General features: G+C 39.2%; 1 protein-coding gene across 1 annotated transcript in view; it reads left to right on the top strand.

Annotated features, from left to right (window-relative positions):
- Positions 1-25,679, top strand: part of AMPH (amphiphysin) — a 237,470-nt gene that overhangs the window by 130,609 nt on the left and 81,182 nt on the right. Inside the window, exons 3-4 of the mRNA XM_081080325.1 lie at positions 18,465-18,519; positions 25,318-25,412. Coding sequence (XP_080936451.1) covers positions 18,465-18,519; positions 25,318-25,412 — 150 coding nt within the window. The remainder of the gene's footprint in view (positions 1-18,464; positions 18,520-25,317; positions 25,413-25,679) is intronic.

Genomic DNA, 25,679 nt, shown 5'->3' with positions numbered 1-25,679 from the left:
TTAAGTTCGCTGTATGGCAAAAAAAGCAAAAGATTATAATTTGGCCACTAAGCCCCTAGTTAAAACTGTCAATCTCCTTTGTAATATTATTCTTATGGAAAATGTGTGTTTTATGTACACAGTCTTGATTTAGAGTTCGTTTTCGGTAAGTTGAACCCATCATGATTGTCAATGCGATTGATTTTTATGGGAAAGGGATTGTGGAAACCAGTAGATGTTAAAAGAATGTATTGGCCCTTGTGCTTCAAATTTCTCTGCATTTCTTTATAGTTCTATTTAAATATTTCATTTATGACACATCCGTTAAACCTCCTCTCTTTTGCTCACTGGCTTTCAAAGAGCAAATGAGTCTGCCACTTCATGTGAGTAACGGGGTCTCGCTGTCCATGGTGCCAGATGGGGGAAAGACACCAAAAATTTCATTGGAGAACCTGTCCATCTTTTATCCTCTTTACTCTTACTTGTTTCATTCTATCTACAAAAATATCTCTTTAGTTATGGCCTATATAAATAAAAAGCTTTAGTTGAAACCTAAATAAAATTTGACTCAAATTACAGATGTTCCATGGATCACTATGCCACTTCCTATGGAGCCATTTAAAAAAATCACTTCAAGTGAAAGCTCTTTATGTTACTGCTCTGAAGGTTTCCTTTCATCTATCCTATTCAGTTACCTATCTTTAATTGTATTCTACTTTACTATATTAATTAACCATGCCAACTGGGAAAGATTTAGCATCTCATCTCTCAGCATTCATTTAGAGACCTATTCCATCTTCCACTACCCCTTGTGAAGTGCATTTATTATCTAGTTTAGATGTTCCTCTCTAAATGATATCCAGATTGTCCTGTTCTGGTAATGAGATGCAGAGAATTAGGCATGTCTCTCGTCCAAGCCTAGGGAGACTGTTGGCAATGTTGTGGACATCTGCATAGACGAGCTGCAGTTGATTCTCAGATTTGCATCAGTATTGTGGGCTCCCTTTGCATGTGATTCTCTCTCATAAGTCACCCTGTAGGCCCCATGGCTGATTTTGTGTTGGGGTAGCAATCGAAGTGATGAAGTGTTATTAGGAATGTCTTATGGTAACTGGCTGAAACCTGGAGCCAGACATATTTTTAAGGGTCTTTTTGCCCATCTCATACTAGAACTACATACTGGAGTGTCCATCAATATAATACATGTCCACTAAATGATAGACACAGTGAAAAATTAGAGTAGGTGTTCCCAAATAGCCATTAGAACCACCTGAAAGCCTTTAAAAAATACTGATTGCTGGATCCCACTGCAAACTTCTGAATCACGACACACATTTGATTTGTGTCTCTAAAGAGTCAAGTGAATGCAAGCCTGAGATTACAGTGATATACTAAATATGATGGTTTTCTTAATGGCACATCTATTTGAATATGTTTTTAAACCTTAGAATCTTCTAAGGAGCTTTAAAAATTTACAAATTTCTAAGTAAAATTAGCAATAAAGCATTTTTATTATTAAAACTTCCCACAAGTAACCTTTGGCATATTTAAAGTGTTTCGTACACTGTCTCACCTCGTTCTCATAGGAGTCATAATTATAATTCTGCTGTATTTCTGAGAAAACCAAGGACATGTCACAGAAGCTTTTATTTTGGAAACGATCTTGGTTATTCTTTCAGCCATTGGTATTCATTGCTTTCTTGTTTCCCCATAGTAACTTACTATTTTGGCTTGGTTTTCCTCATATCCACTGTTAGGCAGTTGTTATATATCTGCTTAAATTATTCCTGTCTACTCTAGGATATGTTATTTCTGCAACATTTAAAGATACAAAAAAAAAATCTTATGAAAAGGTAACTGTTTTTGACACTTAGAAGTATATAAATAAAAAGCAAGGAAGCATTCAAAATTCCTAAGTGCTGGTATTGGGGAGGTTTTGTGTATTCCTCATGAAGATATTCCTTTGTAATATGACATCTAGCAGACTTAGTTCAGTCAAGCATTTTCAGTCAAGCACCCACTCTTTGTACAGTTTATCATTTAAAAAGTACCGGGTAGAATAATAATAGTGGCATCCAACATTTATTGAATGCATACCTGGAGCCTGGTCCTCTGCTGATAATTTACATGGACTCTCTTCCCGGCCTTCATGAAAGTCCTAGGAAGTGAGTGCTGTTATCTACATTTTACAGATGAGGAACCAGAGGTTAAGTGACTTACTCAAGTTGCACAGTTAGAAGGAGCAGAGCTCAGATTTTAAAGCCTGGCAGTGCAATCCTAGAAACTACCAACTTAACCACTGCTCTGAGTCACATGGAATATACTCTGTGGAATCGTGAGCTTTTGAGAAAAACAAGTGAACTGTTCCCCTTTTTATTTGCAGAGTAGCACTGCATCGTGCGAGTACAGATAACGCTGCCTTTAGTTGAATCATTCTCCTTGTTCAGCAGTTGATTCTTCTTGGGCAGCCTCATGCATCGTCAGCTGGCATCCATGTCTTGGCAGCCTGGGACGTAGAGGACAATGGTCAAACATGTGAGCTCTTGGGGCAGATCATGGGGTTTAAATAACCTGGACTGCCTGGGCTCCAGTCATGGCTCGCCGTCTACTAGATGTGTGACCTTTGGGCGAGTTTCTCAGCCTCTGTGTCTCAGTTTTCTCATTTGTAAGGATGTGCCAACCTCGTAGAGTTATTGTGAGGATTGTGGGTTAATAGAGCTGTGACACTTAGGACAGTGTCTGCAGCAAAAGGACCACTCAGTAAATGCTAGACTGTTATTATCTTGCTATATGAAAGGCTTACTTTGAGGACATTGCCATGACGGAATTGGGTCCCTCCTAAATTTATATGCTGAAGTCCTTTCCCCCAGCTCACCTCAGAATGTGACTGTATTTGGAAACAGCGCCATTAAAGAGGTGATTCACATCAAATGAGGTCCTGTGGGTGGGTTCTAATCCAACAGGACTGATGTCCTTATAAGAAGCAGAAGAGAAACCGGGGATGAAGGTGTACATAAGGCCAGGTGAGGACACAGTGAGAAAGAGACTGTTGCAAGCCGAGGAGAGAGGCTTCAGGAGAAAGCAAACCTTGCCAACACCTTGTCTTGGATTTCTAGCCTTTGGAAGGAACTATGAGGAAATAAATTTCTGTTGTTTCAGCCCCAAAGTCTCTGGTATTTTGTTATATCAGCCTTAGCAAACTGATACAGACGTCATAAATGGCAGCTTCAGAAACATTCTGGATGTTATATGATGACTGGAGAAAGGAGACACAAGGTACTTCCTTCTTGCTCAGGAATATATCTCCGTAACTTTACATGGCAGTTCTTTTCAGAAGAACACTATTACATCCTCTCCAATTTGGCTATGATAGGACATAGGGCGTAGAGCTGGTATCCATTCGCACAGAAAGGGACACTGAACAACAAGTCTCAGGGAGAGTCCTTGTTGGGTGGGGCTCCTAGAGCATGTCCCCTAATTTCTGGATCAGGACCCCCACACACTATACTGTGCTCTAGGTATTAGGGCAGAGGTTGAAAATATATTTATGTAATGCCCCCAATGCACCTTATAAATCATGTCTCTCTACACACAAACACACATATGCACACACACACAGAAATAAATTGGAATGGCTTTTTAAGGGTCACAAACTCAATTGCCTAACACATTAAAACCTATCTTCAAGTTGTATGCAGCCTGCATGGTGTGATGAATTTAATAATTCTACCTAGGCAGTTCCAGCCCTTGCACACACAATGGGTTAGCTTTTCCAAAAGACCAGAATCGAGCTCTGTATAAACTCAAGTTAGTTGGTTTAAGGGAAATATATGGGAAAATTGCACATTCAGTTATTAACCAGCTTTCTAAGTTTGTTTTGTTGAAGGATAGAAAGTATATTTGATTTGGTTTTCACATCATAAGTACTCTTGGAATTGATGATAGGCATAACTGGGAATTGGGTAAAATTGTGGCAACCGAGATGTTCTCTTTGATATCCACTTTCTTCCCATGCACCACCCCCTTCTACTGTCAGCCCAGGAATTTGATTTCAAAAGCCAGTCCGATTTCCTCTCTATATTAAATCTTTTCCCTTAATATCTGCCAAAAGAAAACTTTTAAAACAGATAAATTGTTCTGTGAAATCAGTGCTAGGTTCTTAATGATACCTCCTGTTACTATAAAGAGCTCAAAGTAAGGAAACAAAACTGTAAATTTGAAAGACTCTGCTGCTTTTCCTTTGAAAATATGTCTTCCAATTTAATGGCACCTGAATTTGTTATAGGGAGAGCTCTGTTTCTTGGTAAACCAAGAGTGCCTGTAGTGTTCAGCAGCCTAAGGTTGTCTTTGATCATAAGTGGATTTTGGTATTATGCCATGTGAGTCATTTGTTAATCAAGGTGCTGATTCTAGCCTCATTAAATCTCCTCTCCTTGATAATTTAATTTTCTTCTAAGCTTCAAAAATAAGAAAACATTAACATTGCTTTCAATAGTGAGTTAACCTGTCTGAACTCTGAGAAATTGAGCTAGTTTTAAGGGGATATGATACTTAGCCCTTTCAACAGAAAGATATCAGTAAAGGCCAAAAATAATAATGTAACTAGGGGAACTTCTGTAGGATCATGATCACAGATGCGATAACAGGACTTTGTGAAATCACAACTTTGTGAGGTTATATCTCCTCAGATCCAAGGTGCATGTATCTGTGAATACTGTTGCCTTTCCACCTGAACCTCTTTCTAAAAGTCAACTCAGTTTCAAAGGTAGAGAGGCAGTTTAAATGAAAAAATTTTCTGAATTGGGTATGTTGTTTTCTTTCTCCTGTCTATCTTTTTCTTTTCATAACAAAAGTTACTTATAAAAATAAATCAGTACTTCATTTGCCATATTTTAACAAGTCAACTCAACAAATTCAACAACCTATTTCTTATTTAATAGGTATTAAATACTTAATGACATAAGGTGTTTTTTTTTGCTAGACCTCCATAACCTTGCGAATCAAATCCACTGGATTTGGTTTTGCAAGTCCAGGCAGTGCTGCAGTGACATAGCCCCTGCCCAGAAGTGTCACACCCATGGCAGTGTGAGCCTGGAGTCCATGAATTTGCAGTGGTTGCTGCCCTGAAGGTAGTTTTTTAGACATACTAGTTTATTTTATGCATGGTGTCCACAATTCAGTCAAATTGATGCCTCAACTATGGCTTCTTTTTTCTGGGCAGAAGTACACATAAGTGGGTTAAAGGTGAGCTCACAGGACTGGACCTCCTTTATGGGCTCCTGAAGTCCTGGGCATAAAGTCTGCTATGTTAGCATATTATTAATGCTTCAGAATTTAGTGTTCCTAAACAATAAATAATTTGTCTCATTAATCTGCAAATATCATTCACTACAGTTTAAGGCAGCCCTATTTTTAAACCCAGTGCTAGAGACTGTTTGCCATGGCTTTAGGACTTGGAGACACTTATCTGTGTGTCAGGCTGCGGTAACTCTTTTCACCAGGATGGTGGTTGGCTCACCTTGGAGGAAATCTGTAACTCTTCTGCTCTTCTGTGCTCTTACCAGGTACAGTAGGAACCTTTGATGAGGTAGCATTTATAGCTGGTCCTTTGATACCACATAAATTCAGTCTTTAGAAGTTTGAGAAGCGATGGGAGGTCATCAAAATGGCGGCGTGAGGTGAGCCTCTGTATAGCTTCCATGGAATTTACAACTAATCGAATAACAATAACTCCACAAAGGACAGCACAACTCCCTGCACAGCACACAGGCAAGACGAAGAGACCCACTACTGAATTCACCTAAATGAGGGCGAATCACGCGAGGAGGAGGGAGGAGGGAATGGAGAAGTGCGGAGATGGAGCCGCTTGGGCGCAAGACGCAGACCTAGCTCAGTGCTCCGAGCTCGCTGCATCCTGTAACTACCGCAGCTGCGGGAGAGGGAAGGACTCGGACTGCTAGGGCTCCGCTTACGGCCCACAGGGCCGAGGGGGCAGCATATAACACGGCTGAACCCAATGTTCACGGCAGAGACCTCTGAGAAAAGACTGAGGGAAGAAGGCTCTACGTTCAGGAACACGACAGGGCTGTCCCCTATCACCTCTGCTTTTCAACATAGTGTTGGAAGTCCTTGCCAGAGACATCAGGCAAGAGAAAAAAATAAAAGGCATCCAAATTTGGAATGAAGTAGTTAAATAATCACTCTTTGCAGATGACATGTTGCTATATATAGAAAACCCTAAAGACTTCACCAAAAAGCTGTTAGAAACAGTCAACGAATACAGTAAAGTTGCTGGCTACAAAATCAACATACAAAAGTCCATTGCTTTCCTATATACTAACAATGAAATCTCAGAAAAAGAAATACAAAAAACAATTCCTTTTGCAATTGCAGCAAAAAGAATAAAATACCTAGGCATAAATTTAGCCGAGGATGTGAAGGACCTATATGCTGAAAACTATAAGACATTTTTGAAGGAATTTGAGGAAGACACAAAGAAATGGAAAGACATTCCGTGCTCATGGATTGGAAGAATCAACATAGTTAAAATGGCCATATTACCCAAAGCCATATACAGATTTAATGCAATTCCCATCAAAATCCCAATGACATTTTTTTAAATAAATAGAACAAAAAAATCATCAGATTTGTTTGGAACCACAAAAGACCCCGAATAGCCAAAGCAATCTTAAGAAAAAAGAACAATACTGGAGGTATCGCACTCCCTGACTTTAGCTTGTACTACAGGGCTACAATAATCAAAACAGCTTGGTATTGGCGGAAAAACAGACACATAGACCAATGGAATAGAATTGAGAACCCAGAAATAAAACCACATAAATATGGACAGATTATTTTTGACAAAGAAGCTAAAAACATACAATGGAGGAAAGACAGCCTCTTCAATAAATGGTGCTGGCAGAATTGGATAGCTACGTGCAAAAGAATGAAACTGGACGGCTATCTGTCACCATGTACCAAAATTATTTCAAAATGGATCAAAGACTTAAGCATAAGACCTGACACAATAAACTGCATAGAAGAAAACATAGGTACTAAACTTATGGACCTTGCGTTCAAAGAGCATTTTATGAATTTGATTCCAAAGGCAATGGAAGTAAAAGCTAAAACAAACAAATAGGACTATATGAAACTTGAAAGTTTCTGCACAGCAAAAGAAACCATCGACAGTACAAAGAGGCAACTGACTGAATGGGAGAAGATTTTAGCAAACAGTGCCTCTGATAAGGGGCTAATATACAAAATATGCAAGGAACTCGAGAAGCTCAACAATAAAAAAATAACCCAATTGGAAAATGGGCAGAGGACCTGAAGAGACATTTCTCCAAAGAGGACATACAAATGGCAAATAGACATATGAAAACATGCTCAACATCACTAATCATCAGAGAAATGCAAATAAAAATCACAATGAGATATCACCTCACCCCAGTCAGAATGGCTGTCATCAACAAGACAAATAGTCACAAGTGTTGGAGAGACTGGAGAAAAAGGAACCCTCATACACTCTTGGTGGGAATGCAGACTGGTGCAGCCGGTATGGAAAGCAGTGTGGAGGTTTCTGAAAAAATTACGAATAGAATTACCATATGACCCAGCAATCCCTCTCCTGGGTATCTACCCAAAAAATTTGAAAACATTTATACATAAAGACACGTGTGCTCTAATGTTCATTGCAGCTTTGTTTACGGTGGCCAAGACATGGAAACAACCAAAATGTCCTTCGATAGATGAATGGATAAAGAAGTTGTGGTATATATACACAATGGAATACTATTCGGCAGTAAGAAAAGATGATATAGGAACATTTGTGACAACACGGATGGATCTTGAGAGTATAATGCTAAGCGAAATAAGTCAGACAGAAAAAGTAGAGAACCCTATGATTTCAATGATATGTGGTATATAAACCAAAAACAACAAAAGAACAAGACAAACATAGAGAAATAAGAACTCAAAGACACAAACAATAGTTAAGTGGTTACCAGAGGGTAAGGGGGATGGGGGGAGGGAGATGAAGGTAAGGGGGATCAAATATATGGTGATGGAAGGAGAACTGACTCTGGGTGGTGAACACACAGTGGGACTATAGATGATGTAATACAGAATTGTACACCTGAAATCTATGTAATTTCACTAACAATGGTCACCCCTATAATTAAAAACAAAAACAAAAAAAGTTTGAGAGCCAAAGATGTGTCTGTGATCTGTCCAAGGTCCTGAAGAAGGACACAAGTGAGAGGTGTCCAGGAGCCTAGCATGTATGGTAACCGACCCTCTTCTTTTCCCACCTCCACCACCCCAAGATTTTCTCTCTAATAATAATAATAATAATAATAATAATAATAACAACAATAATAATAACATTAATAATAATTAAGGAATTGGTGTTACTGAGGCCCAGTCTGGTGTAAAACGATTTGGAAACACATTTAATTAGGTTTGGGATATGATTTGTTTGTACTGATTAACAAAAATATCTGAAACTTTCGATGATGCTGTACCTGCTGCATACTTTCTCCAGCTATTAGATTTTAGATTTTAGTCAAATCCTTCTGGGGGGGTGGGATATCATGAGCAGTCCTCACAGGAGTAAGGGAAGAAAGTAATAGCTTTAAGATACTACTCAGCAAGGGAATAAAGAGATTTTTTGACTAGAGGCAGTGATTCTCAGACCTTTGTAAGGTTTTAAAACCATGTATACTTTTTTGAATTTGTGTTAATTTTTGATATCTCCATGATGAAAGACAAAATGACCTTGGCTTGTTTTCCAAGACAGCCAGGACACAGGGAATTGGGGAGGTGTGACACCCAAGGGAGGGAATGAGTGGGAGTAGTTTTAATGAGGAAGCAAAACCAGCCCTACGCCCTGGGCTCTGTGGAAGCAAGTCAGGCCTGGATCACTGTCTGGGCTGCAGATGCAGCAGTTCCTAACACTAATGATTCAGTTGGAAAAGTAAATGAGAAACCTTTGACTATCACAAGAGCCACGTTATCATACTATATACCAGGGCAAGGAATTTTGTAGGTAGCAAATCCTTCTTGGACCTTGTCCAAAGAGGAGTATGAGTTGGGATTCAGACAACTTAATTATAATAGAGTCACTCTCAAATGGCTCTAAGTCCTGAGAATAGTGTTACCAGGAGTCAGAATAATAATTTTATCTTACAGAGAATGACATAATGAAATAGAAGGGGAAATACATGCATGTAGTCTTAAGGTTGTAAAATTTTGAGACTCTTTTCTGCACACACTCACATACATAATTCAAGGCTGCGTTACTGACATAGTAATTTTCAGGAGAGTTTGGAATAAATATCAGATTCACTAAATTGGAGCAGTGCTATACAAATTTACTTCAAACTTAAAACATCTTTCTGATTCATGTAAAACAATGATGTTATGAAAACTTTATTATGCAATAGGTTTTGTGCAGAAAAACTACTCTGTGGCATACTCTACGTAAAAATTTCTCTCAAGAGTCTTTTACCTTTTTGATTCAGGCAGATTTTAAATAAAATTTAAATGGTTGTTACCGTGATTTGTGAACCTTAATGCTCATGGGGAAAATTAAGAATTCTAATTATTGGAAAAGAAGAACGTTATTTAAATTGACTGTTTATCTGCTTAAAATGAAGTCATCTACTTGAGCTATTATTGTATAATTTGAACTTTCTTCCACTTTTATAATATCTACAACATCTCTTCTGGGATTCTTATTTCATTTTTGTAAAATGTTTATTGTTCCCTGGGGCTAGATGAATGCAGTGTATGGACTGGAGACTGAATTATTTCATTCTCTTCCTTGTTCTGAAAGAAAAAGCAATGACTTAATTGTGGGCTTAATATGACATGCTTTATTCCTTAAATATTTAGGAAAAGAATACACTACCCCCACTATTTTTTTTCCTGTTTCCAGATACTCTGGACAATTGTGGTGACTTACAACCATACAATGGTTGGCTCTGTGTTACTTTCCGAGGGGAAAGTATCCTTCTGGGTGAGAAGTGAGCCCTGCCTTAACTCAGTGCCTTTCCCGCTTTTTCAGGGAAGCACCAGTAACAGTGGTAGAGCAGTGCCCTAAAGCAGCCATCTGAGAGCAGGAGACAGCTGTGAAGTTCTGTTTCATCTCTATGCGGTATTTGTTTCCACATCATATGTGACAACAAATAATGGTTTCGCCCCTATTTATTCCCCTCCAACCTCAATAAGTTGATATTCCAGAGAGATGCTTTAAGTTTATTTTGTGGTTGTATGTGCCCTAGACAAACCATTAAGTTACCCCCAAGTCCTGCACTTATCCATTTTGAGAATTGTGGTCTTAGGGATTCCAATCCCATATAAATCCTAATTGCACCTTTTAGGGCTGTAGGTTTTACATTGGTCTGGATCTAAATTATCCAGGTAAATCACATACCTGATTACAGATATTACTGTCTCCAAATTACTCACCATCTGTTGGGACACGTGATCCTGGGCCTTGCTGTCCTCTCTCAGTACCCTGCTACTACCTCTTTCATCACTTGACCATCACACGGGCTTCAATTTGATAAAGCATCCACATTGTCCTTAATCTTTCCAATTTGATTTCCCTTCTGAATGTTTCTGTAAATGCCTTTAGTGCTCTTCTGCTCACTAATTCCATTGGCTTTTATTCTGTTAGATGTCAGCTTTCTCCATCTTTCAGCATGTCTACTATTGATGGTGAGCCATTGTATCAGGACGTTTGCGTAGGTTATGCTGCAGTAGCAATACCTCAGCAGCTTTCCACAACAGATGGCGATTTCTCAGTTATGAAATTGTGAATGGTAGGTGGACTTCATGTTTTCAGGCTGGAGAAGCAACCCTGTCTGGAATGTTGCAAGGCTCATGGGAGAGGGAGAAGACATGGTGTGACTATGTGATGGCTCTTACATCTTCTGCTGAGAAGCAGCACGTGTCACTTCCACTCACATTTCACTGGCCATGTCAGATCCCACAGCAAAGCTTGAGGTTGATGGGGCAGAATGTATAATCTTCCCCCAAAACAGATCTGATAAGGAGATGCAGTGTGGATGTGACAAGAATAAAATATCCCAAAGCCATAGCTGTTAGCTTTCTATGTACTCAGAATCTAGCACAGAATCTGTCACAAAAGATATTCAGTAGGAGAAAGATCTACTTCTTTCTTTCTCAAGTTAATACTTTTTGTGGTGGGATTGAGGACCTCGGCCTCTTTCCCTGTTTCTTGTCCTCTACCTTTACCCACGTGTATATCTTCAGCATTTTCTCTCCGTTCTCCTTATCCTAGACTGTTTCCACTACACTTTGATGTTTTGGAAATTGCCATTTAAAAAAATCTAGCTCATGACAGTTTACCTTCACACTGTATTTCTGAATGGCTCATTAAGACAAGGGAAAGCTAGAGTTTTATTTTAAACCATGTTGAGGCATGAGATGGGAAGTTAGTTGTTTAGAACTTTGATGATTTCTGTTCAGATTTACCATTCTGAACAGAACCGTTATGGTTGAAGTTCATTATGTGCCAGCAAATGAATTAACCCTCAGCTTTTATCTAGTCATATCTGGGTTTACAGAGCTGACAAGAATAGCTTAAGTTTAGTACAGATAAAGAAACCCTCACTTGAGCTTTACATAGATTTAATAGCAATAATGTCACTATGCCTGCACTGTATCATACAGAAAAATATTCTCAAACAGACTCCCTTTTTAGGGTCCAGTATAGTCTTAAACACTTCTTTTCAGAGTTGTTTTTTTTTAAATATTAATTACCATCTATCTTTAAATATGATGGGTATTTTATCTTCACTTTGTACTCCAAACACTTTGAATAGCTGTTGCAGAGCTAAATGTGATCTTCTTTGCAATTTCCTATTTAGATATTTTTATTCATTCATTCATTCATTCATTCATTCATTTATTTTAGTTACAGTTGACATTCAATGCTATTTTATATTAGTTTCAGGAGTACAAGTGTACAGCATGTGGTTAGACATTTATATAATTTATACAGTGATCCCCCCGATTAGTCTAGTACCCACGTAGCACTGTACATTGTTGTTGTAACATTATTGACTATCCCCTATGCTGTATTTTACATCCCTGTGACTATTTTGTAACTTCCAATTTCTATTTCTTAATTCCTTCACCTTTTTCATCCATTTCCCCAACCCCTCACCCCTCTGGAAACCATCAGTTTGTTCTCTGTATCTTTGAGTCTGCTTCTGTTTTGTTTGTTCATTTACTTTGTTCTTTAGATCCCACATATATGTGAGATCGTATGGTATTGATCTTTCTCAGTCTGACTTATTTCACTTATCCTAATACCCTCTAAGTCCATCCATGTTGCTGTAAATGATAAGATTTCATTCTTTTTGTGGCTGAGAAATATTCCATTATATATATACGTACCACATCCTCACATCCTCTTTATCCAGTCATCCATTTGTTGGGCACATGAGTTGCTTCCATATCTTGGCCATTGTAAATAGTGCGGCATTGAACATAAAGATGTAAGTATCTTTTGAAATTAGTGTTATGGATTTCTTTGGATAAATACCCAGGAGTGGAATTGCTGTGTCATAAGGTAGTTCTGTTTTTAATTTTTTGAGGAACCTCCATACTATTTTCCATAGTGGCTGCACCAATTTGCAATCCCACCAACAGTGCAGAAGGGCTTCTTTTCGCCACATCCTCAACAACACTTTTTTGTTGATTTATTGATGATAGCCATTCTGAAAAGTGTGAAGTAATATCTCATTGTGGTTTTAATTTGCATTTATCTGATGATTAGTGGCACTGAGCATCTTTTCATATGTCTGTTGACCTGTATGTCCTCTTTGAAAAAATGTCAATTCAGGTCCTCTGCCCACTTTGTAATTAGATTGTTTTGTTTTTTTTGGTGTTAAGTTGTATGAGTTCTTTATAAATTTTGGATATTAACCCCTTATCTAATGTATCATTGGTTAATATCTTCTCCCATTTAGTAGGATGTCTTTTTATTTTGTTGATGGTTTTCTTTGCTGTTCAAATCTTTTTAGTTTGATGTCATCCCATTTGTTTATTTTTTTGTTCTGTTTTCCTTACCCGAGGAGATAGATCAGAAAAAATGTTATTGAGAGGAATGTCAGAGAGTTTATTGCTTATATTTTCTTCTAGGAGTTTTACGATTTCAGATCTTACATTTATGTCCTTAATCTATTTCGAGATTATTCTTAGATATAGTGTAAGAAGTTGATCTAGTTTCGGTTTTTTTGCATATATCTGTCCAGTTTTCCCAACACCATTTATTGATTACCTCAGTGTATATTTTTTCCTCTTTTGTCATAGACTAAATGACCATGTAGGCATGAGTTTATTTCTGGGCTCTCTATTCTGGTCCATTGTTCTGTGTCTGTTTTTATGCCAGCACCATGTCATTTTCCTTTCTTCTGCTCACTTTGGGCTTTGTTTACTGTGTTTTTTCTAGTCCCTGTAAGAGTAAAGTTAGATTGTTTATTTGAGATTTGTCTTATTTCTTGAGGTAGACCTGTATTGCTATGAATTTCCCTCTTAGAACTGCTTTTACTGTGTCCCACAGATTTTGAGTCATTGTGTTTTCATTTTAATTTGTCTCAACGTGTCTTGATTTCTTCCTTGATCTCATTGTTGACCCATTTATTATTTAGTAACATGTTATTTCATCTCCAAGTGTTGGTGTGTTTTTTCAGGTTTTTTTTCTTGTAATTGATTTCTAGTTACATACCATTGTGATCAGTGAAGTAGTTTCAATCTTAAATTTATTGACACTTTTTTTGTGGCCTAAAATGTGGTCTGTCTTGGAAAATGTTACATGTGTACTTGAGAAGAATATATATTCTTCTGCTTTGGGGTGAAATGCTCCAAAAACATCAATTTAATCCATCTGGTTTAGTGTGTCATTTAAGGCCATTGTTTCCTTGTTGATTTTCTGTCTGGAAGATCTACCCAATGGTGTCAATGGGATGTTAAGTTCCCCTATTCTGATTGTATTACTGTCAATCTCTCCTTTTATGTTGGTCAGTTTTGCTTTATATATTTAGGTGATCAATATTTGCTTTATATATTTATTTTGGGTGCCTAAATGTTTACAAGGGTTATGTCCTCTCATTGGATTGATCTCTTTATCATTATGTAATGTCCTTCTTTGTCTCTTATTATAGCCTTTGTTTAAAATCTATTTTGTGTAATATAAGTATTGCTACTTCAGATTTTTGTTTGTTTGTTTCCTTTTGCATGAAATATCTTTTCCATTCCTTTACTTTTAGTCTATGTGTGTCTTTCAATCTGAAGTGGGTCTCTTGTAGATAGCATATATATGCGTCTTGTTTTCTTATCCAGTTAGCTACCCTGTGTCTTTTAATTGGAACATTTAATCCATTTACATTTAAAGTGATTATTGATAGATACATAGTTATTGCCATTTTATTATTTGTATTTATGTTCTCCCCTGACCCCCTTCTTCTTAAAGAAGTACCTTAAACATTTCTTATAATAGTGGTTTGGTGCTGATGAACTCTTTTAGCCATTCTTGTCTGGGAAGCTCTTTATCTCTCTTTCAATTTTAAATGATAGCCTTGCTGGGTAGAGTAGTCTTGATTGTAAGTCCTTGCTTTTCATCACTTTGAATATTTCATGCTAACTCCTTTTGGCCTGCATAGTTTCTGTTGAGAAATCAGCTGACAATCTTATGGGAGCTCCCTAGTAGGTAACTAGTTGCTTTTCTCTTGCTGCTTTAGGATTCTCTCTTTGTCTTTAACCTTTGCCATTTTAATTATAATGTGGCTTGGTGTGGGCCTCTTTGGGTTCATCCTGTTTGGGACTCTCTGCGCTTTCTGGACTTGTATGTCGATTCCCTTCATCAGGTTAGGGAAGTTTTCACTCATTATTTCTCCAAGTAGATCCTCAATGCTTTGCTCCCTCTCTTCTCCTTTTGGTACCCCTATGATACGAATGTTGTTACATTTGATGTTGTCCAAGAGGTCTCTTAAATTATCCTCATTTTTCTTTTCTTTTTTTTTGGGGGGGGGGTTCGGATTGGGAGTTTTCTGTTAACTTGTCTTTCAAATTGCTTATTTGATCGTTTGCTTCATCTAGTCTGCTGGTGATTCTTTGTAGTGCATTCTTCGTTTCAGTTATTATATTCCTTATTTCTGATTGGTTCTTTTTAATGGTTTCTATGTCCTTTTTTATGCTTGTTATCTCTTTGTTGAAGTTGTTATTTAGTTCCTTGAGCATCCTTGTTTTGATCTCTGTTTATGGTAGTTTGCTTGCCTCCATTTTGTTTAGTTCTTTTTCTGGAGTTCCCTTCTGTGCTTTCATTTAGGACATATTTTTTTTATATCCTCAGTTTGGCTGCTTCTCTGTGTTTGTTTCTATGTATTAGGTAGATCTGCTACATTTCCCAGTCTTGGCTGGGTGACCTTATGTAGTAAGTGCTCTGTGGGGCCAAGTGGTGCAGTCTTCCTGGTCACCTGTACCACATGCTCCAGGACTATCTCTTGTGTGGGTTGTGTGTGTCCTCCTGTTATTGTTGAGCCTTAATTGCCATTGGAATGTCTGTGGGTGAACTAACTCTCAGGATGATTGTCTGTGGCATTTGGCTATGTGTACAGCTTACAAGCTCCTTATGGGGGGCTTAACCCATGGAGTGGGATTTGCCCCATCAGGCTCTGTTGTCTCTTGTGACTGCCCTTTGGGTGTGCCGCTTGTGGGGTTAATTGACTTCAGAGCCCACCTCTGAGTATGTTGGTTCTGAGGTCTCTTGGGAGAGGCTCCAGTGCAGTTTCAGGTCTGCCAATGCCTGTGACAGGCTGGGGACTACCTGGTAGGAGCTACAAAGTGATCAATGGCTGGTCACTTCCTTTGCTGGACCTGGAGACATGTGTGGGAGGCCATGCTGTGAAGCAAAGATGGCTGCCACCAGTACCAGGCCGGGGCTAGCTCTTCAAAAATCTCAGGGCGTGCTGAAGCCTGCTGCTGTTTACCAGTTCCCGTAAGGCTCAGCTGCTGATAGAGCCTCTTGCAGTACGTGAGATGGGTAAGTTGGGGTCTCAGGGAATCATCAGGGTATGATGAGTGGTGTTCACCAGGTTACTGTAAAGTCTGGTTTAGTGTCAGTGCTGAGCCTGGAGCTGCTCAGCAAAAGTACACATAGAGTGTACTCTACTGGTATGTAGAGTACACATACCAAGGCCAGCCATAGCCCACTTGGGACCTGAGGACTCCTGAGAGTTGTCCAATAAAGAGTATATTGTGAGCAGGGCTGGCTGCCGGCAGCCAAAGTGCTTCTAGCATTGTGCAGGCTGGATGGGGCGATGTCCCAGGGAGTCACCAGGATGAAGCCAGCAGAGGTCACCAGGTTAACGCAGATCAAATTTTTCCATGTGGGGGAGGGTTCAACACAGTAAAGACAGCACCCACCTGCTGTCTGTGCAGGAGGATTCTGCACAGGGAAAATGGTGACTGTCCCTCTAGTTCCTGCCCTGAAGCCACACATCTCAGTCTTTTCTTGTATGTCTCTGATGCCTCCTGTGTCACCATCCCTCTGCTGGAACCCAGGTTAAGTGCCTGTGAACAAGGGAATCTGTGTGTGGGCCCTTTAAGAGGATGTCTGGGTTTTCTGCAGCCTTCCAGCTCATCTTGACAGTTGTAATTTTCACTGTCTTTCACAGCCACATGTTGTGGGGACTCCTCTTCCTGGCTCTGAAACTCTGGGCTGGGGAGCCTGGTGTGGGGCTGGGGACCCTTGCTCTTCTGGGACTGACCTTTGTGGCCAAGATATCCCTCCCTATTGTTAACCATGACACACAGGTGTGGGGCTGGCCATTTTGTATCTCCACCCCTTTTACCAATCTTGTTGTGTCTTCTTCTTTATATCCTTAGTTATAGGACTTTTGTCCAGCTAGTCTTCAGATGGTTTTCCAGGTTGATTATTGTATGATTTAGTTGTAATTTTATTGTGGTGACTGGAGGAGGCAAGCACAGTGTTTAGCTATTCTGCCATCTTGGATCCCCTTCTCTATTTAGATAGTTTAGTTCTCCTACTAGACTGTAATTTACTGAGGGAAGTAGTTTTCTTTTGTTCCCTTAACCCCACCACCCCTTTTTGTATATACCCTTTTTGGTATATACTGACAAATGGTTATTGACTTAAATATGACTATCATAGTTGCTATATTGTTAACTGTATTATTAACGATCAAGTTAGAGTCATAATATAAATGATGTTTTATTAATTATCAAGGTGGAGTCATATGCTAACTTTCTGAAGTTTTGTTAAATAATTATGCAATTAAAGTGCATATATTTTTATATTTTCACTTGGAGTGTTACAGCACACACTGTGTGTGCCCAGCTATATGCCCTGAGCACCTACATTTTTGAGCCCACTAGACTTAGTTTCAACTGCCAACAAAGGCAACTCTTTGCCTGAGTATTTTTTTGTGGTTATTGGAAACCACTCTGCCCATGAACATACTGAGAATTAAGGTCCCCCAGGAGCAGCCCTCAACCAATGACTAACTGCAGCTAATGGATAAATGCCCAGCTCCCTTGCCTTTCCATTGGGACATCTGTAGATGTCTCCCACAGTTCCCCAGTGGGGCTAAGGCTGGTTGCCCACACTAGTAACTTGCTGGATAATGCATCCTGTGATTGCTCTCTTCTCTCCCCTGCATCACTTTTCCATGCCCCTATTGACGTTTCCTAGGTTAACTCCAGATTAAACTACTCGCATTTTAATCCTAGTCTCAGAGTCTAAGAGTTTCTAAGGGCAATCCAAACCAAAACTAGAATTCATATGTCAAAATTTATATTTTAACAATTTCTCTATTTCATTAATGTCCAATAAAAATACAATGCAAACAACATACATAATTTAAATTTTTCTAGTGTTCACATTGAAAAAGTGAAAAGAAACAGGTTAAATTAATTTTAGTAATAACAGTTGTTTAGCTCAATGTATACAAAATAGTATCATTTTTAAACTACAATTGACAGAAAACATGTTAATAAACAGTTTTTGGTACTAGGTTTCTGAAATTTCGTGTGTATTTCCATCTCCATTCAGACTATTTATGTTGCAAGCACTCAAAAGCCACTTGTGGCTAGTGACTACCATACTGGACAGTAGTAATCAGTTCCCTACCATTGTAACCCAGGTGTCAAAATTTAGAGACTTGCTAACTTTTGAATATATTGGAAGCTGTATGATGGGCCATAGTTAACAAATCTTAACAAAATTATACTTGCCTTGTCCTTTCAAGCTGAATAAAATCTATAAATATCGAGACTCAGGGGTATCTTGTTTAGTCCATGTCCACATATTTATGTTCTTTCAAGAATGAGCCTCTGGCAGTAATAATTCTGAGACTTACTGCTTCATACATGTTTACAGGCAACATATAGAAAGATGCTTATGATCTCTGCTTTCGTGTGTTTTTCAGGCAGAGGGTACCAGACTTCAGCGAGAACTCCGAGGGTATTTAGCAGCTATCAAAGGTAATGTGTGTGAATTGTTTACTGCATGTTACCAAGCACGAGTTGTTCTTGGAATTCATGAGTGACAGGACTGAGTGTTGCTTACAAAGCCATTTGGCTTTTTGGCAGATGGTACTTGAGCACAGGTGATTTCATTCCACCCACTCCCAAATTCCCTTTGAAGTGATAATCAGAGTATGCAAGGAAATAAGATGTCTGCCCTCATGCTGGAAATTAGGAATAAGTGCCGCCCACACGCCAGAGATTTCTAGGAAGAGTTGTTACATAGAGTGAGCTCGAGACCTGTTTAATAAAAGCTACAGCTGGTTTACATCCCGAGGGGGAGCGTATCCCAAGGGAAGAACACTCAGATTCACACTTAAGCCCTTTAGCTGCAAGGGGCAAGGAATGGGGCAGAGGCAGGTGTGGAAGGTTATCAGAAATTGCAGCCCTGGACTACCTGTGACTTGTGGGGACGAGCTGCACCTGCAGCCCTGCCACTGTATGGGAACATAGATGCCCTGGCATTGGTTTCTGACCTCAGCCAAACTAGGCAAAGAAATGCGGCCAGTGGTGGAGGAAGGAGAGAGCAGTAGGGAGGAGAGCTGCATCTCTGTCTACTGTACGTAATTCATCTCCCCAGGTGGACTCAGATCCAAGTGTACTTATGGGCGTGATGGGTTACAAGGAAGATTTTGAGAAGGGTGGGGAGGGAATGGATTGTGTGCCAAAGGATCTTGGATAAACTGGCCAAACACTCAGAAAAAAAGTGAGATTCCCAACCTTACCCTCCAGTTTCTCTTTCTCAGTTCCAGATATAGTAAAAATGTAAATATGTGTACAAAAAGATGTTTTAGAATACTAGGATAAAATACAATAGACTTAGTCTTTAGTCTTGGGTGACAAGTTCTTTACCAGAGTAACTCAAAAGACAGAAAGCATAATGGGAAAGATAAAGAGATTTGACTTATTATATAAATATGTAAACTGTATATACATGTGTTTTAAAACCATGTTTTTGACAGCACATTTAATGAAAGTGAAACAAAATATAAATGGCTCAGTAAGTAAACTAAATGAAGATCAGTTGATTCAAAGAAATAATGGGTGGACATATGAAGAGAAAATTAGCCAATGAAAATCTATAGATGGATAACGAATGTGAAAAATGCTTATCCTCACAAATAGTCAAAGAATATTAAATAAAATTAACAGGGAGATGCTGTCATTTTTCTTCCAAATGCTCAAAGACATTACAGTTAAAAAGAAAAAAAAAAGTCATACCTAGCATTTGCAAAGGTTTGGGGAGCAGACCCCTTTCATACACTGCTTGTAGCATAGCTTTCCTGGAAGACAATTTGGCAAAAGCCTTTGAATGCGTTGTTTGTTTGGCATGCCTTTTGACATAGCAGTTTAATTTCTAAGAATTTATTCTAAGAGTTTCAATCAATTCTAAGAAATTGATTACAAAGAGAGTGATAAATAAAATAACGAAAATATTAATAAAAATTATTCATAATAATAAAAAAGTTAGTGAAATTGATTTTTAAACTAAAATGCATTTAAGTTTTATATGCAACTCATATAATTTTAATCCTCATGACAATTCCATGAGACAGGTACTTTTATTATGTTTATAGATAAGAAAAGCAAGATACAGGTGAGATAGCTTGTCCAAAGTCACGTGCCTAATAAACAACCGCAACGGGATACATACTCTGATCTGTGTGTCTCCTAAGGCCCTGCTTTCATCCACTCTCTTACGCTGCCCTTGAACTATGTGACCACTGGCAGGGCTGTGGCTTCACAACTTAGAGTTCATTTATACAATGGAATAATGACAACTTACCACTATAATTTTTTAATGAGCACTTACTATGTGCTGAGTTGTATACTTAGGTATATTACCTCTTTGTACCACCCAACACAGCTATATGGTAAATGACAGTAGCCTCATTTTATATTTGCAAAGAAGTAGGGGTCAGAGAATTTAACTTTCACAGATTCATAGAGTTCATAATGAACTGTGCTAAAAAATTATTTTATGATTTATTATTTTTATTTATTATTTATAATAGTTCAGTCAGAATATAGAAGATGCTCTAGGTATTTCTTCAATTACTGATTTAGGATTTGAACACAAGAAGTCATATTATTTCAAGCATAGAATTTTTTCTGTGGAAGCTGATTTTTAAAAAAGAGGATACGTTTGTTGAATGAATGAGTAAATTAGGTCTCTTTCTCAAGTCTATATATTTTAGTCTATTTTACTGCTTTAGGATGGAGAATGCTGTTTAGAAGAGACTGACATAATTCCTTTCCTTAATGTGATTAGAATGAGGATCCACTGAGTGAAGCATTAGTTCCAGAGACACATTGGGTGGACCATCCAAGCAGCCTTTCCTTCTGCTTCTAATGGCCACACTTCCACATGAAGGAGAAAAGGACTTTATATCAGCTTTTCTCCCAATCATATTTTGCTGATTGAGTGATGTTAACAACTGATACTCCATAAGAGTTCTACATTTAAATGCCTTTGGCCAAGGCTCATTGGAATGAATTTTTAAATAGGTTGCTGCAGAATTTATCGGAGCCCTTTATGTGTTAAGGTAATTACCAGATGGCCTAATGGCAGCATTTCCCAGTTATTCAACTGTGGGATGCTTTTCTCAAAGTCTTACAAAAAGTTAGACTTCCTTAGAGCACACTTTAGGTTTTCAGAACACACTTAAAGACAAGGGTTATGTGGTAAGTAGATCATAATTTGCATTTGCAAAGTACTCTCATGGCCAATTTTTCCGTTTTTCACACAAAAATACTCTAGCTGACTAATTGTACTACACTGTAGGCAGCCTTATAAAGGAATGAGATCTGGCCATGGAGAGTCCCGGCCCTGGCTCTGGTCCTGGGAACAATTGGGAAAATCATGGAGCCTCTCAGCTGCTGTGGTTTCCTCATCCATAAGGTGCTCTAGTTGCTCTTAGAAGCCCCTCCCCACAATCTCTACCAATGGGATTCCGTGAAATTGGTTTAACTGAGCTCTACTCATCATCGCTAATCTCTGGGTGGCATTCACCTCTTTATTTCTGCTGATTCTTGGGCTATGCAAGGTAGATCTGATGCTCTCATTCGCTTTAGCAGCAAACATCCCAGTGGCCTCATTCATGGGTGTGACACTGTTCTAGAAGATGGCGGTGCACAGATGAACAAGACACAGTGCCTGCCGTCGTGGAGCTGGCAGTAGAGAAGGGGAGAAGGTTGAATCAACAAAAGAGCCAGCTATGCATACTAATATGTGTTTTAACAGAACTGTACAGTGTGTGCTGTTCCATGAAAAGGCTGTGTATGCAAAGTGGCCGCCAAAGGCCAATGGAGCCCAAAGACCAAAAAACAAGGCAGACAAGTCCAGCTTATTGGTTTAGAGAAATTAAGAGGGAACTTACATATAGAAATGGGTCTTGGACAGCTGCAGGACGTTCAGATCTCGACATCTTTCACCTTCTAGACCACCTTCTTTTTCCCGCCTTACAGATGGGCCTGTGTGGTTTGTGGGGGGAGACCAAAAGTCCTGAGACCGGCTGGCCCTGGCGCCAGGGTAAGCTAACGGGTAGATAACACCTAGGGCTTCTTGCTCCAGAGGAAGGAGTAATAGGAATTCTGCTACTAGCCCAAAACCTCTGTACACGTTCCAGAGTCCATCCAGGGGTCAAAGGGCTGGACTCATTCACTTAGAAGTTAAGCTGGCAGATTAGCTTCAAGATGGAGTCAGCTTTTGAAAATGGAGTCAGCTCTGTCCACACATGTGCTGTCACAACAGAGGACAGACCCCCACTCTACCTACCAGATAGGATACCAGGTCAGTAACGGTCTTTCTTGTGAACCTATACTTCAGTGGACCCAGGAAGGGAGCATACCTGATCATCAGGTTATGAGACATGCCAGAGAAAGAGACTGATGTTGGAAGGACGGCCAGGTAGAAGAAGCGACATGTGCAAAGGCCCCGGAAGCAGGAGGGAGTGTGGGCTCTTTAGGGAACAAGCAGATCAAGCAGGAGACTGAGCTGATGTGGAAAGGTAGGCAGTGTCTGTATAAAGATATGCTTATTTGCCCTGTCATACTGGGAGTGTATTCGATCAGTGGGGAAGAGTGTCCTTACCTCATTGTAGGAAAGAGAATGAGTCACATGATCAGATTAGCATTTTAGAAAACGTACTGTGGGTGTGTGGAATTCAGGCTAGAGGGAATGAAACTGCAAGGAACTTCTTAGAAGTCTAGCCCATATTACTACTACTACTACTACTAATAATTACCAACACTGATTGAGTGCTTGTCTGCCAGGCATTTACATAAGCTTTTACTATTTCATTTCATATACGCAAATAGAGGTTGTTACAAAATACCTAGGAGAAGGTCCACAATTTTGAAGAGAGGGCAGTGGTTCCTCTCCAATAGTGATATGGTAATTCTTCTATGCAAATCGGTAATCTTTTAAGAAAAGTATTGGATATTAGATATTATTAAAGACTATTTAGCATCTATTCTACTTTAATGTTGCCAAATTGCATTGAAGGAAACTTGGATTTTAGCTTCCCTCCCACCCCCCGTATTCTGTCAAAGAGTAAAAATCTCTGCCAGTCTCTACGCCCCTTCAGAGCAACAAGGCTTGTGTCTTGTTCACTGTGTGCCCATCAGAATACTTTCTATGGAGTGTCCTAGAAACAATTTCTATGTCAAAATGGATTCTTTCCAAATGATCCATCACTACTTAGCCACACAGCAATTAGTTATTTTTGGCTGCTAGGAGGCATATTTACTGCAACATTGTGCTTTTAACCTCAATGAGTAAGGTCTTAATATAATTTTATTTACTTCCACTTTTAGTTTCACCACAAAGGTTATTTGTCCTATAATGCCATTATTTCTTTTTCTTTCTCTTCTATACAGCTATTTATAATTTCCATTAGACTTAAGATTAGGATTTAAAAGAAAACTCTAGAAGCCTTTTGGTATTTGAATTATGGAAGGGGGTCAACCCTAGGGACAAAGCCTTGCAGGAGTTAGGCCCCTATTAGCAAGACAGCTGCGTTGGCCAGGAAAGGACTAGCTGGGGTTTAAGTGAAATAGATGCTCTTCCCAACTCCTGTTCATGCTTTCCAGGAGGGTGTGGGAGCCTCCTGGAAACCTCCAGGGGGTTTTGGTATGAACTTGAGGAGTACATTCTTGGTGTAGATTTGCTTGTGCTCAGGGAGTGGTAAAAGTGGACGCTGGAGGTCATGCTGCTGCCACCTCAGCCATGACCACATGTACAAGAGAGAACATCCTTGCTTGCTTGGATTCAGAATGCTAGGAGATGGTACAGATTTCAGCATTATTTTTTTGCTTACAAGACTTATTTTATCAGAGACTCAGTGACCTGAATCATCACTGGTTTTTCCCTACCCTAGCCTGCTGGGGCTTCATCTGTAGTTGCCAAGGTGTTCCAGCCGGTGTGGCCGTACACTGTTGTGGAGGGCCTCCTTTGACATGCTCAGGGATGCACTTCATGGGGTAGGGGTACAGGTTCTCACACTTCACATGGCCCTGGAATGTGTTCCAACCTCTACTGCAGGAAGGCCAAATATATGTTTCTGCCTACAGAGTGAAGAAGTACTGTGAAATACCAAATTCCGTGTTGACTTTTATAACATATTTTTACCATTTCAGACACCTTTATTTTGTTCTTTTGTCTTACGATTGAATCCAGAATTGACTCCCTTAAATCCAATAAGCATGTGGTTGAATCTAGAGTGTTGTAAGGAAGTTTAACAAAAACTTCCCATCTTTGATTCACTGGTGTTAAGTTTATGAAACGTGTTTTATATTTCTAATGGCAGCACTCAAATTTGTCTCTCTCTTCCCTTTATTTAGCCCCTTTTCATATTTCCTAGTGACAAAGGCCAAGAAACAAATTGGCCAGGTCTCACCTTCCAGCTGGTATGGAGTCTCATGCCAGAGAGGCACTTCTCCAGGTCACCAGCCAAAGAATGTACTTGGTTTTGTTCTGAGGTTGAGCTGTCTCCATGGCAATCCATACTTCATCTTCCATATTTTGAAGGAGGGGTTAAGGAGAGACTGGGAAAGACTTGGTTATACTTTGTATCACCATGTTGCGCTCAGAAACTTTGTATCTTTCCTATTAATAACCAAATGTTTTACAACATACCAAATGTACTTCAAATGAAAATTCTGACCCATAGATTTAAGAATGGTTTTTGAGAGTTCTGATTTAAAATTGTATATATAGTTTTTAATACTATCAGAAAAAGAAAAACTTTTTGTCTTTTGAAAAATTTTTAGGTCACTTAAACCACTTTCAACTGTTCTGTCCTAAATCCTGTTGATTTTGCTTCAAAAAAAATGCTTTATTGCTTATATTTAAAGTCACTTAGGATTAATTTTATTTTTAGAACTCTAGTTTTATTGGCAAGTATTTTAGGTGTCCTATACATTTATGGTTCCTTGCCATTTAACAAGCGATAACACACGTAATAGGACACATTATTGTTGTTTTCAGAATAGGACGCCTTGTTGATTTTGTCAAGACCCAGTATCTATCATTATCATGGAAATAATAGAAAACGCACAATGTAATCACACAGGTCTTAGATACCCTCAAGTGAGGATGTCATTACAGATACAATTAGCAGTTCTGCCTTCACAATTTTGCCTTAAATAATTAGCGAGTACTCAAGATTTTTCTCTCACTTGGAAAAGTAGGAGAAAGAGGAAGAGAGTCCTCACCCATTTCTATCTAACAGGAGTTGTTTTCTCCAATGCCAGGCATGCAGGAAGCTTCAATGAAGCTCACCGAGTCACTGCATGAAGTCTATGAGCCTGACTGGTATGGGCGTGAAGACGTGAAGATGGTTGGTGAGGTAAGACCAGGATGGCAGCACACAGGAGGTCTGGGGGCGGGGGGGAGGGGGGCGTCTGCGAGGCTCCCATCAAAGCCGTTCACTCAGCCTTTCCCTGACTCCCACGCCCCCCAACTTCTCAGCCCAAACCATGACAGGACGCCGTATACCCAGAAGGCACCATACAATTCTGCTTCCCAGATCATCTCAAATGTGGTTATTAGTGAACTGATTACAAGGCCACATGGATGGAAATCTGTGGGTTAAAGATTATTTTTCCTCAAAATA

Source organism: Rhinolophus hipposideros, assembly GCF_964194185.1.
Source record: "Rhinolophus hipposideros genome assembly, chromosome: 18".
NCBI lineage: Eukaryota > Metazoa > Chordata > Mammalia > Chiroptera > Rhinolophidae > Rhinolophus > Rhinolophus hipposideros.
The sequence above is the reverse complement of the archived record's forward strand: the minus strand, read 5'-3'. Positions and strand labels throughout refer to the sequence as shown.